Source organism: Panthera onca, chromosome A2 (genome assembly GCF_046562875.1).
Source record: "Panthera onca isolate mPanOnc1 chromosome A2, mPanOnc1 haplotype 2, whole genome shotgun sequence".
Lineage (NCBI taxonomy): Eukaryota > Metazoa > Chordata > Mammalia > Carnivora > Felidae > Panthera > Panthera onca.
Genome location: NC_138340.1, coordinates 141,615,632 through 141,629,919, shown reverse-complemented (window position 1 = coordinate 141,629,919; position 14,288 = coordinate 141,615,632). Strand labels below are relative to the sequence as shown.

At 35.1% G+C, this 14,288-nt stretch overlaps 1 protein-coding gene across 4 annotated transcripts in view; it reads left to right on the top strand.

The window, feature by feature from the left end:
* The window catches only part of POT1 (protection of telomeres 1), an 80,564-nt gene that overhangs the window by 24,728 nt on the left and 41,548 nt on the right, over positions 1-14,288 (top strand). For all 4 annotated transcript variants that reach the window (XM_078439941.2, XM_078439938.2, XM_078439933.2 and 1 more), the window contains one exon: positions 1,383-1,497. In XM_078439941.2, the coding sequence (XP_078296067.1) occupies positions 1,383-1,497 (115 nt within the window). The remainder of the gene's footprint in view (positions 1-1,382; positions 1,498-14,288) is intronic.

The following is a 14,288-nucleotide window of genomic DNA, read 5'->3' as shown; positions in this document are numbered from 1 at the left end:
GTTTTTTAAAAGCATGAATTAGCCCCAGGTATTAGTATTTGTGAAAATTGTTTTAGATTGCTTAGCTTCAAATATTTGATACATCCATGAGCCTGTATATAAGGAAGAAGTAAACAAAAGAGCCTCTGAAATTGGCAAAAATGCTTTTTCAGAGAGCCCAGGTATTCTGAACTCTTCGAATATAACTTAGATGCTGTATACAATATACTGGCTTCTTTACATGGAAAGTCAAATTATAATCAAGAAGTTGTTTGTTGTCCATGAATTAACAAGCACATTACAGGGATGGCCGGAATGGTTGATGTCATTGAGCTGTGCTGGCCTACCCCATTCATCTATACGTTAGGGAGATAACTTTTGGAGATAATATCTTGGGTCTAGTTATTTTGTCAGCTAAGCACATATCTTCTCTTTTCTGTCCCGTATGCTGATCATTATTTTTCTTTCATCATTGATGGGCTACACCTTTTTCTATATCAAGGTTTGATGAGATTTCTAAGCGCTGCCTTTTCTTGTGTTTGAACTGAGATATCAGTTTCCTTGAAAAAGTCAATTAACATGTTTTGATTTGATTTTTAAAAGTTTAACTCAGTAGTGTGGTAGATAACCTTATTTCCAGTTGTGGATAGGATGGATGGCTGATGGGACTAGATGTCCGACTGCTTTTAAGGATTATTTTACTAATACGCAGACATGTCCTTATAAATCAGTTTCCCTTTTCTTTCTAAACTTCTGTGCAATTATTAAAGAAAACTTTTGTTTCTATTATTACCATTAAAAAATTTTTTTTAAGTTTATTTATTTTGAGAGAGACAGAGACAGTGTGAGTGGAGGAGGGGCAGAGAGATAGGGAGAGAAAGAATCCCTGGCAGGCTCCATGCTGCCAGCACAGAGCCGGATGGGCTTGAACTCACAAAACCGTGAGATCATGACCTAAGCCCAAACCAAGAGTCGTATGCTTAACTGACTGAGCCACCCTATTAAAAATTACCATTTTTAATGTCTTTATACCATTTATAATGAAAACCTGGCTTTTTTTAGGCCTAAGTAAAATCTTCATAGTGTATAGGAAAAGAAAAAAATACATATCATAAGTTTTGTTATTACTTAAGATTAAAATCCAGAACCCAAATCTCTTAAACTGCATTTCTTAGAATTGTATACAAATTGCATTATTTATAATCAAAGTTCTTTCTAAGAAAAACTGGGTGGTTTATATAGTAACCTTTATAAGCTGTGTATTTCCTTTTTTTTCAGACTATAGACTCTTTTTAGACACTTAAAAGGAAAAAAAAATGCAATTAGATGGATTTGTTAATTTAAAATTTTAATCAAAACATCATTCTAAACACTATATATATTTACTGTCTTCTCTTTCTTAGGTTCCAACAACACATTATATATATACACCCCTGAATCAACTTAAGGGTGGTACAATCGTCAATGTCTATGGTGTTGTCAAGTTCTTTAAGCCTCCATATCTAAGCAAAGGAACTGGTAGGTATTAAAATTAGCGAAGATTTTAATGGACTGGAACTACTTTATTGGTTTCAGAAACATAGCTCCTTCAGTACCCTAAGTCTTAGAAACTCAGTTCTAATTTATAATTGCCACACAACATGGATGCATATGTTTTGGCTTGGCTGTTTTATAAAATAAGTATGGTCTTAAGATTCTGAAGACTAAGTTAAGAAAAGGATGCTAAGGGGCGCCTGACTGGCTCAGTTAGAAGAGCATGTGGCTCTTGATCTTGGGGTTGTGAGTTTGAGCCCCATGTGTGGTATGGAGATTACTTAAATAAATAAAACTTAAAAAAAAAAAAGATGCTAATCTGCAACATATGAAAGTATAAAATAAGCTAGGAAAGGTAACTATATAAACAAATATAGAATATTTTAATACTGTACCCCTGGTATATAAATCACTTCTAATTCTGGTTATAGAATTTAAAAAAGACAAAAGTATAAAAAAATAACTACCTGTAAACACTTTAATGAATACACAATATAAAAAGATACAAATTACAGCATAAAGTGTATGTGAGGAGGAGTAGAAGTATAGTTTTTGTATGTGGTATTATCAGCTTAAGATAGGTTGTTGTAACTGTAAGATGTTTTATGTAAACTCCATGGTCACCACAAAGAAAATACCTGCAAAAGGAAATGAGAGAGGAATCAGAGTATGTCACTACACACAAAAAAATCAATGAAATACAAAGGAGGACAAAAGTGCTACAAGACAGAGAACAGTTACCAAAATGGCAGTAATAAGACCTTTCCGATCAATAATTACTTTAAATGTAAAAAAAAAAAAATTAAACACCCCAAAGACATAGTACTTTGGTGGTTTTTGAAGATAATTGAGGAATAAGCTAATTAATTCTGTATAGTAATACAAGCTTTTAAACAGAATTGCATAGAAAAGAATAAAAAAACATGGATTTCAGTTTTCTGAGAGTTAATATGGCAAACACACCATTACACCTTTACCTTGGTTTAATTCAATTTGACTAAATTTAACAGTCATTAATGCATTTAATCTGAAACAACATTTGTAAAAGGCATCATTATTTATGTATCATTCAGAAAGCTCTGCCAGTTGAGTTATGCTTCACTGTCCATTGTAAGATGTAGCCGTATTTTAAAGATGTTAAAAATGCAAAATGGTGTTGTTGATGAAATCCTGTCTTTATCTGATTCATGCCTGCCCCTGTGGCTCATGCTTAGAGACACAAAGATGTTCTCGTTGAGTTCATATTTACAAACTATTTTATTAAATTACACATATGTACATTTTATTATCGTGGAGTGAACTTGAAGTGTACTCTTTCGTGGGGAGATGGGAGAAACATCTTATTCTCATGTGGTCAGAGTATTTTGTTAATGTAGACTGTGAAGACTTTGTGTGGAAACGACTGTGTGAAGACTGTTAAATCTAGAGAAGTTTGAAATCAGTGGTACGTAAGTCTGAAGAGGGATGTTTTATTGGAAACTGATGATGGGGCACCTGGGTGGCTCTGTCGGTTAAGCGTCCGACTTCACCTCAGGCCGTGATCTCATGGTTCATGGGTTCGAGCCCCGCATCAGGCTCTGTGCTGACAGCTCAGAGCCTGGAGCCTGCTTTGGATTCTGTGTCTCTCTGCCCCTCCCCTGCTCGCGTTCGTTCTTTCTCTCTCTCTCTCAAAAATAAATAAACATTAAAAAAAAAAAAAGAAAACTGATGATTTCTGTTTTAGCAGAAAGGGAAATATTAAACATTAAGGTTGGAGCAAGAAGTTATTAAGTATTTATTTCTTAAATATTTTCATTTGACTTTACTTTCTCCCAAAGTCTGTGTTCCCCGCGCCATCATACTGATCAACATAGACTTGCATACTTCCACCTTGGTGATTTCTTCTCATCTTCAGGTTTTGTTCCCCCCTGAATCTTAATATATGCCCATTCTGGGAATTCACTTACAAAGGTGTGATGACTATGATCCTCTTCCAATTGCGGGTGTTTTCTGGTGGCCTCTAATTAGCCTGCTGAATTCAGGAATAAGCTATATTACTGCAAATAAAGGTCCACCTGACTTGGTAGAAGGTATAATTTTAAAACTTTTTGCACTTGATATGTTGCTAATTCTTGTCATTGAAAGTTTTTGCTAATCAGCAAATATATTCTAAAATAGCAAATGATAATGTAGAACAAAATGATAGCTGTTTTTATAACATTGATGACTATTAATTTTAAGTTGTTATTAGACAGCATAATCATGTTTTCTTCTGACAGTGTTGTTAAATCATATGTATATAATGAAAGCCTTGGGGAGCTATAATATTTATTATATATTCATATGTATTTTATATCTCTATCAGATATGTTTAGTTGGATCCAGTCCCTAAATAAAAAAGTCATGAGTAGTAATAAGCCATCTGTTATTACAATGATAATATGTTTCTCTGTTTCTTCTGAGATACTAAATTAAAATGAATCTCATCAATTTTATCACAACATATTGAAACTAAAGTATATTTTAAAGTATATTGATAATGTCTTTACTACTAGCAAGATGGTAAAGTTTTAAATGATCTTATATAACTTTAGTTACACTTTTTATTTCTGTTGATAGAACTCATCCTTCAACATACTGCAAGAAAGGGAGTCAGACGAAATAGCACTTTTTGTGTTGAGGAAAAGATCAACTTCATTAGTATTACCACTGAGATGTCCCTGAACAATCCACAGCTGCGCCTTTTTTATATTATGTAGAGCAACTTTATTTTGCAAATATGGGGCTGCAATCTTAAATACTACATCCAGATGTACATAACTAGTTCTGTGGAGGAAAATTACCTATATGTAACTCAAATTTAGGTAAATGGAAAGAAGTTTATTCTGTTATATATCGTTTGCTAGAGTTTTCGTTAAAATTTCTTTTAAAAATGTTAAATTTAGTGCCATACAGGCCATTTGATGCACTCTAGCGTTTGTACTTCTTGACTTAAAACTTCCCCTCCATAGTAATAATGATTACATACGACCTGTAGCATGCAGCTGTCTTCTTTTTGGTAGCAAACACTTCATTTCCCAAGCTTTATATTCAGTCTTGAACAAGTTGTAGCTTTTTATTCTTGCTGAAGTCTGTCAGTCCTGTTGCTAAAAGGACAATAGATACTTACATTCTTCTTCAATTATGATAACATTCATCATGAAAACTGAGAATTTCTGAAAGATTATGGAAACAATGTATATTAAAAGATCTTTGTATCATCGGAATTGATTTTAATAATGACTCATCAGAGGTATGTAATATGTCCTCATTTGTGTAGGCAGACAAGGTCATTGCTGCCTTCTTAGGAATTTGAAATTTTATAGCAGTTATCTTTGAAAGCCTCACATTTCCTTTTGCTTTAGAGAGCTGGCTAGACAGGTATGTACGTTTTTTTGCCTTAAACAGATAACATTGATTATATTTTTTTAGGTTAACACCAATGAAGAAGTTTAATTTTAGCTTTGTCTCAGATTTTAAGAAATAGCATACAGCTATTTTTAAGCGTGAGGCACATTTACTCTGTTCTCATTGTCTGTTCTTGCTAAATATTATAAATGTATGCAGGCCATAAAACACTTCCAGGCTTAATAGTATGGGACTCATGCTTGTTTGTTATTGATAACATAATGTCTGCTTGCTCTGTGAGCAAATGGGAGAAGTAAAGGCAACCCTGTTTGTGCTTACTTTTCTAGTATTTGAGTCCAGAGGAAGGGAGAGGATAACCAAAATACTTACATCATGTTTTTGCTGTCCACCTCTCCTTTTTTGTGTTTTTTTTTTTCAAATTTTGGGACCCTGCAGCTCTCCGCCTTTTTGTGCCACATAATGTGGCACATTGCCTGTTGCTCCCTAGCCTATTACTTCAAGAATGCTTTATGTCCCTAACTTATTTGTTTTTCATACCGTGCCTCCCATTAAAATCCTCCATTTTTGGAAAGCAGTTTGATTAACCTCAAACAGCTTTAGATGTTACAGTGTTTCCAGAAGCAGACCTTTCGTTTGCTGTTCATTATCTTATGAAAGGATACCTGTTTTAGCCAATAACTGAGTATAGAATCCGATTTCTTAGAGGAGTATCCAAAACATTGCACTTCTGAGAGCCCCTAACTATTTTGCTTCTTTTACTTCTTGCGATAGAGTGCTAGGACATAGGGCCCTGGGAGTTTCTCTTTTCCTGTAAAACATCCCAGCTAATGCTAGAATGCTAGTCGTGGCTGGGTAAAAATATTTTCACTTATAGGAATGAATGACTCGCCATGTATACATTTATATCAAGTAGCATTATCGTTTGAATGTTTTTGTTTCGTGGGAGTGTTAATTGTTGCAGGTTAAATGATTACGTAGTGTCTTTTAATTTTTTTAAAGCGTTAAACTCCTTCATATTTTACATTAAAATGGTTAAAAAATAATTTAATTATTGAATAATTAATAACTCATTGGTGTTAACATAATATCCAGAACACTGCTGATTCATCAAAGAGAGATTAAAGCATGTAGTACAATTTAAAATTACATGTATGTTGAATTATATTTTTTATTTTATTTTTTTACTTTTTTTAATGTTTGTTTATTTTGAGAGAGAGAGAGAGAGAGGGCACGTGCAAGCAGGGGAGGGGGAGAGAGTGAGGGAGAAAGAGAATCTCAAGCAGGCTCTGCGCGGGGCTCAAACGCATGAACTGTGAGATCATGATCTGAGCTGAAATCAAGAGTTGGATGCTCAACTGATTGAGCCACCCAGGTACCCCTCCCCTTTTGTTTTTAAATTTATAATGCATCTTTGGAAGTTTTAACCCTTTTGCTGTCCTGCACCCTTATGCAAACGAAGACAGCTATAGAGCTTGTCCTACAAAAATGCACATGCATGCCTAAAGACTTAAACATGCCATGTGGAAGTTCACGCCCCCATTCTTTGAACCCCAGATTGCAAACTCCTTATCTGTGTTACGTTCATATGTTATTTGAATATTCAGCTGGTATCAAGACCACAGCATACGTTTTTGGTTTAATGTATGGCTTTTAAAATAAATAGCTTTTTGGTTCACTCATCTGTTCCCTTACTCAGTAAACGTTAAGTACTTTCTATATGCTGTGTATCATATTAGACATGGAAAATTCAAACATATGTAAGTCATTGTTTCTACCCTTAAGGAATGTTTAAGACAGATAATAATTACAGTACAATGATTATAATTATTTATGATTTCACTTTGTTTTTAGTCTTTCCTTAATTTATGAAATTCCACTTTTATTCATCCACTTTATTGTTGGAGGTGTAAGATAGAATCTTCATTGTAAAACACACCATGCTTTTGAGTTTATATGTTAAAGTTGAATAATGGATTTACCTATTATAAAGAATGGAGGTTGTGGATTGGGCAGGCGTGGGGTTTTCCATTTCCTAAGAACTAAAAAATAACATCAAGTTGAGTGAGGTAAGACTCTTCTCAAGTGTTTGGCTATCCGACTTTCGGGATCAGGAAGGCATCTAGGGCATGGTTAGTCATCACTTAACCTCTTTAACGATTTGGAAAGGTGAGCTACACCTCTCTTCAAAACTATTTCCAGCTGTTTTGTCCATGCCAGTAAGAAGTAGGTTTCCACTCGGACAATGAAGGTGGAGAAAGAGGTCACTGAACCTTTGTATTGCCTGCTTGCTTATATTCAGGAATGATTATGATGAAGCTTGAGGCTTCTATCTGGCTTTCTATATATATCCTAGAACTGACTCTGTCTTTTATGACCTTTTCCTCAAACAAATTATTAGCCTGCTTATTTAGAGAATTATCCTTATGTTTCATTAGTTTATGATTTGAATTGCTTTAATTGATCATAAAAATCAGTACTGTTTCTTCATTCTTTCTTAAAACTTAAGTTACATTCTTTTATTCATTCAATTAAAAAATTTCTTTGCCAGCCCTGTGTAGCCTTGTACTGGACTTGGTTGTTGTCCATAGTGGTAAAATGAGAGAGTCTCAGAGAGTTTTTCCTGAGGGAGATGAGGAAGACCTGAATTGAATCAATTCGCTAAGGCACAGTTGTATGCTGTAACTGAAGAAACAAACAAAATGCTTTGGGAGCAAGAATGGAGAGATTAATGCCAACAGGGGAAAGGCTACTAAGAGATACGGCATTTAAGCTGAACTTTTGAGGATAAATTGGATTTTGATAGATGAGGAAGAAGAGGCCAGCATTGCAGGTGTTGGAATAGCAATAAAAGTTGTCAGACTTTATAATGAAAATGTGAACTTTCAATTTCAAAATCTAACTGCTGAAGAAGTTAAATAATAATTTTAAGTGATGGAACATCTGCAGTATGTTGGTGCATAATTTTATGCTCTTGTAGCAGTCTTTTTCAGGGATCATTATTAAAGACTTACAATACTTCTGTTTTATACACTTTGTTTATATTCTAGGTCAAAATTTAAAAAGTATTTTTTGTATTTAACTTTCTGTATGTGGTAAAACTGATTGTTTTATTATGTATGTAATAAGCAACTTTATTTTTATGATAAAACTATAATACAGTTGGCGGTAGGTTTTTGAAAGATTATGTATTCAGAATTATTACAAATAAAATGTTTTAAGTGGCCATCAGTGGAATGCTTTGCTACATTACTTATCAGGTCAAGTGGATTCTAGTAATATTTAAGTCACAAATATTACTTTCAAGTTATAAATTTCTTTGATTTCTATCTGCATTTTTAAGATCTTTTTCAGTGTACTACTTTTCTTCCACTTTACCCTCATTGATTAAGATAATCAAAATATATTTTCGTTTTCAGTTTGGTTGTCTTTTGTCAGCAATTTCTGGAAGCTTCTCTTATATTAGTGGTATTAATCTCTTTTTTGTCCTAAGTGTTAGATGCTTTTTCCAGCTTTTTAGTTCTGGTGCTGATAGTTTTCAAAACACAAATGTTTAACATACTTTTGGAGTCATGATTTTGTTTGGAAAGGCTTATTCATTGTAAGATTCGAAAAATATTAGTCTGTATTTTCTTAAAATTCTTTAGTTTTTTTTTATTAAAGTTTATTTTGAGAGAGAGAGAGAGCATGTGCACAAGCAGGAGAGGGGCAGAGAGAGAGAGAGAGAGTGTCAGTCCCAAGCAGGCTCTGTGCTGAGAACATGGAGCCCAACATGGGGCTTGATTCCCCGAACAGTGACCTGAGCTAAAATCAAGATTCATGGACGCTCAACCAACTGAGCCACCCACCCCCTTAAAATTCTTTAATATTTTTAAAAACAGATATTGCATATATTACCCGGAATTTTGTTTTGTATGTTGTGTGTAATGGTCTGACTTTTTCCTGGTAACTTTCATGTTGTTTCAAAATCATGTATTAAATAATGTGATGTGTGAGTCACATATAATATGTGTACTTGTATATAGAGGTCTGAGGAGCAACGCCTAACAGAACTCCAGGTAAATTTTCTTCTCCCAATATGTGACTCTGTGATGGTTCTTCTTAATTAAGAGGAGGCCTGTTCAGCTGTCCAATTTTTAATCATTAGGCAGAGTATTTGCTACAATCTCCACGTGAACTTTTTGGAGATGTTTGGGTTGGTAAGATTCTTTATCTCCATTCTAATTTTTCATATAATAATACAGTCTTCTTGTTGATCTTAGTTTTTGGTTTCTTCATTTATCATTTTCGTATTTTTTAAGACTTGCAGGAGTATGTTGCTTACCTCTACAATATTCATACTAATATGCTTTCTTTCTCTGTACTACCTTTCTGGACACTTCATATAGATAGACTCATATAACATCTGGTCTTTGCTTCTGGCTTCTTTCACTTAACATAATGATTTTAAGGTTCATTCATGCTGTAGCATGTATCAAAATGTATAGTCAGTCGTAGCATGTATTTTTATTGCTGAATATTAATACACTTTGATAGTTATTTTAAAAATTATTATTGTTTTGCCTTTCTTATTTTAAATACAAATGCTGTGAAGATAGAGGCCATTGCTAGTCTTAGTATAAATCCTTACACCTAGGTATACCATCTACTGTGGTTTCTCAATATGTGGGGTAAAATGTAAAACTCCTCCAGATGTAATTCCAGAATGACACTTAGGAACTCACAGAATATCAGCTTACATACCTACCTACCTAATTCGTATTTAATCTGTATGTGTACTCATACAAGCATGTATATCTCTAACATAATGTTTATGCTTTCTTTCCTGTCTTTCCTTATCTTTACCAATATGATTAAAACATGAGGGAAAAATTAATGTAACTTCACACCAGCATAATTAAGGGAGTGCTATTATATTTTGTATAGTAAAACAGATAAACTTGTAAAACAAGTAAGATTGTAGCATATAATATTGTGTTGATTTAGCGATTTGCCTTTTATAATTTTTAGTTGGGTTTTCGGTAATAAACTTTTATAGAAATAGAAACTTACTGAAATACTGATTGGTTTATAAATAGTACTGTAATTGGTAAAAGGAGATGAAATAACTTTCATGGAGGAATTTTTTTTGTGGATTGTATAATTTATGCATGTATGCTTCTTTGATTAAACTACCAGCTTCCTCTTATTATAAAACTTCAAGGCAGTTTACACTTAATCATATTGATGAAATTAGGTGAGTTACTCAAGATTGCAGAATATAGGACCTAGTTTATCATTTGTTATCTTCTCCAGATTTATATCAGGTTACGTGAAGTTAGAGTTAAAGTAAATACTTAGTCAACGGTTTACATATGAAGTCTTGCTAAAGCATTAAAGTCAAGACTTTCTCAAAGGTTTAAATATATATTTTATTATTTTAAAGCATTTTAAGGAATTTATATTTATTTTTATATTAGCACCTAAATGTACTATGTAGGTAAGGTAAGAATACTGATTTATTAAAGTTCTTTCTACTCTTCCTATCTTTCCTGCTGGTGTTAGCTATCAAGAAAACAATTATCTTTTGGCTTTGTAGCTTTATTATTAAAATATGAAGTTGTAAGTTGTAATTTCACAAGTTATTTTTCCTTCATTTGAGAATGAGCCAAAAATGAGGCATGGGGAAAATAAGTACTTTAAATATACAATCATTTTTGATGGATTATTTGGTAAGACACTTTGAAGCAGGAAAATAAAACATTTAGCAGTTTGCCTCGTTAGTGTTTGTTAAAATGGGTAGCTTGGTTTCCAGTCATGTCATAAATCAAGTGCTATTTGAAAGAACCTTTTGAAAGCTATTTAATATTTCATTTAGATTGTTGTTTTTATTGCAATTGAGAGAAAATTATTGGACAGATTTTTTTTTTAATGTCTTTTGTTTTCTTGAATGTGAATTTTTGTTTTCTTTCTTTGTTAATAACATTTTATTAAAGGGGTGTGCTTGGGTGGCTCGGTTGGTTAAGTGTCCAGCTCTGGATTTCAGCTCAGGTCATTGTCTCAAGGTCCTGGATTGAGCCCCGCATTGGGCTCCGTGTTGGGTGTGGAGCCTGTTTAAGATTTTCTCTCTCTCTCCCATTGCCCCTCCCCTGCACGTGCATGGGTGTGTATGCTCTCTCTCAAAAAATAAGAAAAAATAAAATATGAACACATGGTGGGTCTGTTTGGCTTAAACTTGCTAAAAGTCACAGATGATACTTTAAAAAGAAAATATATAAGCCAAGAGAAAGAGTAAGGGGGACACCTGGGTGGCTCAGTCGGTTAAGTGTCCGACTTTTGATCTCACCATTCGTGAGCTTCTTTGAGATTGAGCCCCTCATCCGGCTCAGCACTGGCAACACGGAGCCTGCTTGGGATTCTCTCCATGTCTCTCTCTCTTTTTCTGTCTCTCTCTCTCTCTGTCTCTCCCCTGTTTGCTCTCTCTCTCTCTCTTTCTCTCTCTCTCTCTCTCAAAATAAACAAACTTGAAAAAGAGAAGAGTAAGGAACAGGCACTTAGCATATGATAGCTCAGCTATGTGGTGCACAGTGTGCTCCGTTTAAGGAGATGCCACTTTCATCCACATGGAACCACTTACATGAAAACATGCAGGTGTGGAGATTTCAGGCCCCCCAGTCAAGTCCTGATGCAGCTGGGGAGCACTCTTCTGCATAAATCTGTACCAGCACGTGGCCCCATTTCATTTATGGACTCCGAACTCTGAGCATACACCGACACACCTGGCAGACACACACCTGTTGCGATGCTCTTTGGGCATCCCCTGAGGTTTTCTCTCTCGGCCTCCATTCCCACCCCAGCTCTAAACCTGACACCCTCACCACCCTCACTCTGAACCTGATTCCTAGGGAGCCTGGGAGGAAAGGCCTGGAGAAGGAATGTGTACATTGCAAGTGGCATATCTGTTCCTCTTCGGGTTTATGTGAAAAGACTGGAATGCAGATGCACGTGTAGGTGCAGTGAAGACTGCTTCTCTCTTGGGCTCAGTAAAATTCCTCTGGAAAGCTCTTCAGGTTGTGTAGTATTTCTTTTTGAGAAAAGGGGAGGCTTTTTTCTAATTTGCAGGAAGGCACTGCAAAAGCTAGACCCTGGAGTCCTTTGTAGCCCACCAAGTCATTTTTTAGAAAGCTGACATTTTCTTAGGAAAAGTAAAACAATGAGACAGGTTCCAATATTTTGAGGTTTATATTAAGCCTTTTTTAAATTAATATTTTGGTTTTTTCATTTATTCCTCAATATTGTGTATGTGCTGCAAGGCTGGTACTATGTCAGTTCATCTTAGCTAACGTTTAAATTCAGCTATTATTACTTACGCCCGCTAAATGTGCAGTTTTGTTTTTGCTTTGTAGCCCCAGTTTACATGTGGCTCATTTTGAAGCATTTAAAGCAAGAAGAATGTTGTAGGATTACTACAACTTAAAATCACATTATGAATATAAGTAGTAAATAGTTCTCCAATACAAATATGATGTGTGAGATTGCTCATTCTATTACATATGAATCTGCAATGTGTGATTTTGCAGGAGCTGTCAAGAAAAATGTAAAAAAAAAAAAAAAAAGTCAAGTTTGATGGTGCATACCTGAATCGGATTTTGATGGACTTGTAATTTCTTTGCCCCATGTTTTGTCTGTCATGGAATTTTATGAAATTTAAAACCTTCGGAGCATTTGTGTTTTATTCTAAGTACATTCATTGTTAGCAGTGAGATCTAAAGTGCTCCTGTCTTTGCGTTTAGCTTTTGATTCATCTAATCATGGTGAAGGGACTGGCTCTGTCAATTTCCTTCCCGGTGACTATTGGCAAAAATTTCTCAGTAAGTGGGGGAGGGTCAGAGAGAGAGGGAGACACTGAGTCTGAAATAGGCTCCAGGCTCTGAGCTGTCAGCACAGAGCCCCATGTGGGGCTCAAACTCACAAACAGTGAGATCAGACCTGAAAAGAGGTCGGACACTTAACTGTTCAGTTCTTAATTCTTAACAGCATTTATATAAAGAAGAAGAAACTCCAGATAGTGTCTCTGAGCTTTGTCTCCTTGAAAGGTGTTACAGTACTTGAGCAGTGCAATGCATTGGGGATGCTTCATTTCACTCTTGTGTCTGTCTTCTAAGCAGGGCCCTCATTTTCCATTTAAAAAATCAATTTAGTATTTTATAGCATAGGTAGGAATAATGAACTAATTACTAGAGTAATGAAATAGCAAAATATTTCAACATATAGAAATATAGCTAAGGTCTCCTAATACATCTTAGATTTATAAAAGGGTACAATAAGGCCATATGATAATTGCAAACAAGAATGTTTATATTCTATTAAAAATAAGTAAAATTGGTCTTTGATTTTTTTGTAAGACTGCTAAGAAAAAAAAACAAACCGTGAAACAACACTCCTCATGAGTAGAGGTACTAAGAAAGGAAATTCTGAATATAAATTTGGGCCCAGTGGATCCTGCTGGTGTATCAAGAAATGAAGATGTAATAATTTTTGCTCTTTGAAGATGCTTATCAAGGTTTTGATTTTATTTATTTTTAAAATGTTTATTTTGAGAGAGAGAGAGAGAGTATGAACAGTGGAGGGGCAGAGAGAGAGAGGGCGGAGAGAGAGTCCCAAGCAGGCTCTGAGCTGTGAGGCCCAGAGCCCAGAGCCCAAGGCCAGGCTGCATCTCAGGAACTGTGAGGCCATAATCTGAGCCAAAATCGAGAGTGGGACACTTAACAACCAGCCAGCACTCCTGATTTTAAGTTTTCTTTTTTTTTTAATGTTTTCTGAATTATTTCCCCCTCTTCACAGAATCAGGTTTCTTTTTCTCCCTCCTTCCTTAACTCTCTCTTCCCCCTCTCCTCCCTTTCCCCTCCCATTTCTATTCTCTGCCCCTCCCTTCTTTCTCTCCCTCTGCCTCCCTTGGCCCATTAGTCTGTCCTTCCCTTCTTCCTGTCTGCCTTCCTACCTTCCTTCTTTCCTTCCTTCCTTCCTTCCTTCCTTTTTATTTTTGCCAGATATTTATTTTACCATAATTGTTTCCTGGCTTTACATTTTAAAATGTAGGTATGGCTTGTTTTAGGTTATAAACATTCATCTTGTTTGCTTTGTGTATAAGTACTTTGTTTTTCCATACAATTTTGATTACTACAGCTTTGTAGTCTATCTTGAAATCTGAGATTGTGATGCAGTCTTAGATTGTTCTTTTTCAAGATTGCTTTTCTAATTGATCTCCTCCTTGAATGGGAAATCTGATAGAGACAAATAGTACTTGCATAGGGCATGTTGGTTGACAGTGTCATTCTAGGGTGGGTGAAAAGAGGGCTGCCCATCAGGCTGTAGGCCCCCTAAAGTGATAACATGGAAGGATTTATTCTGGG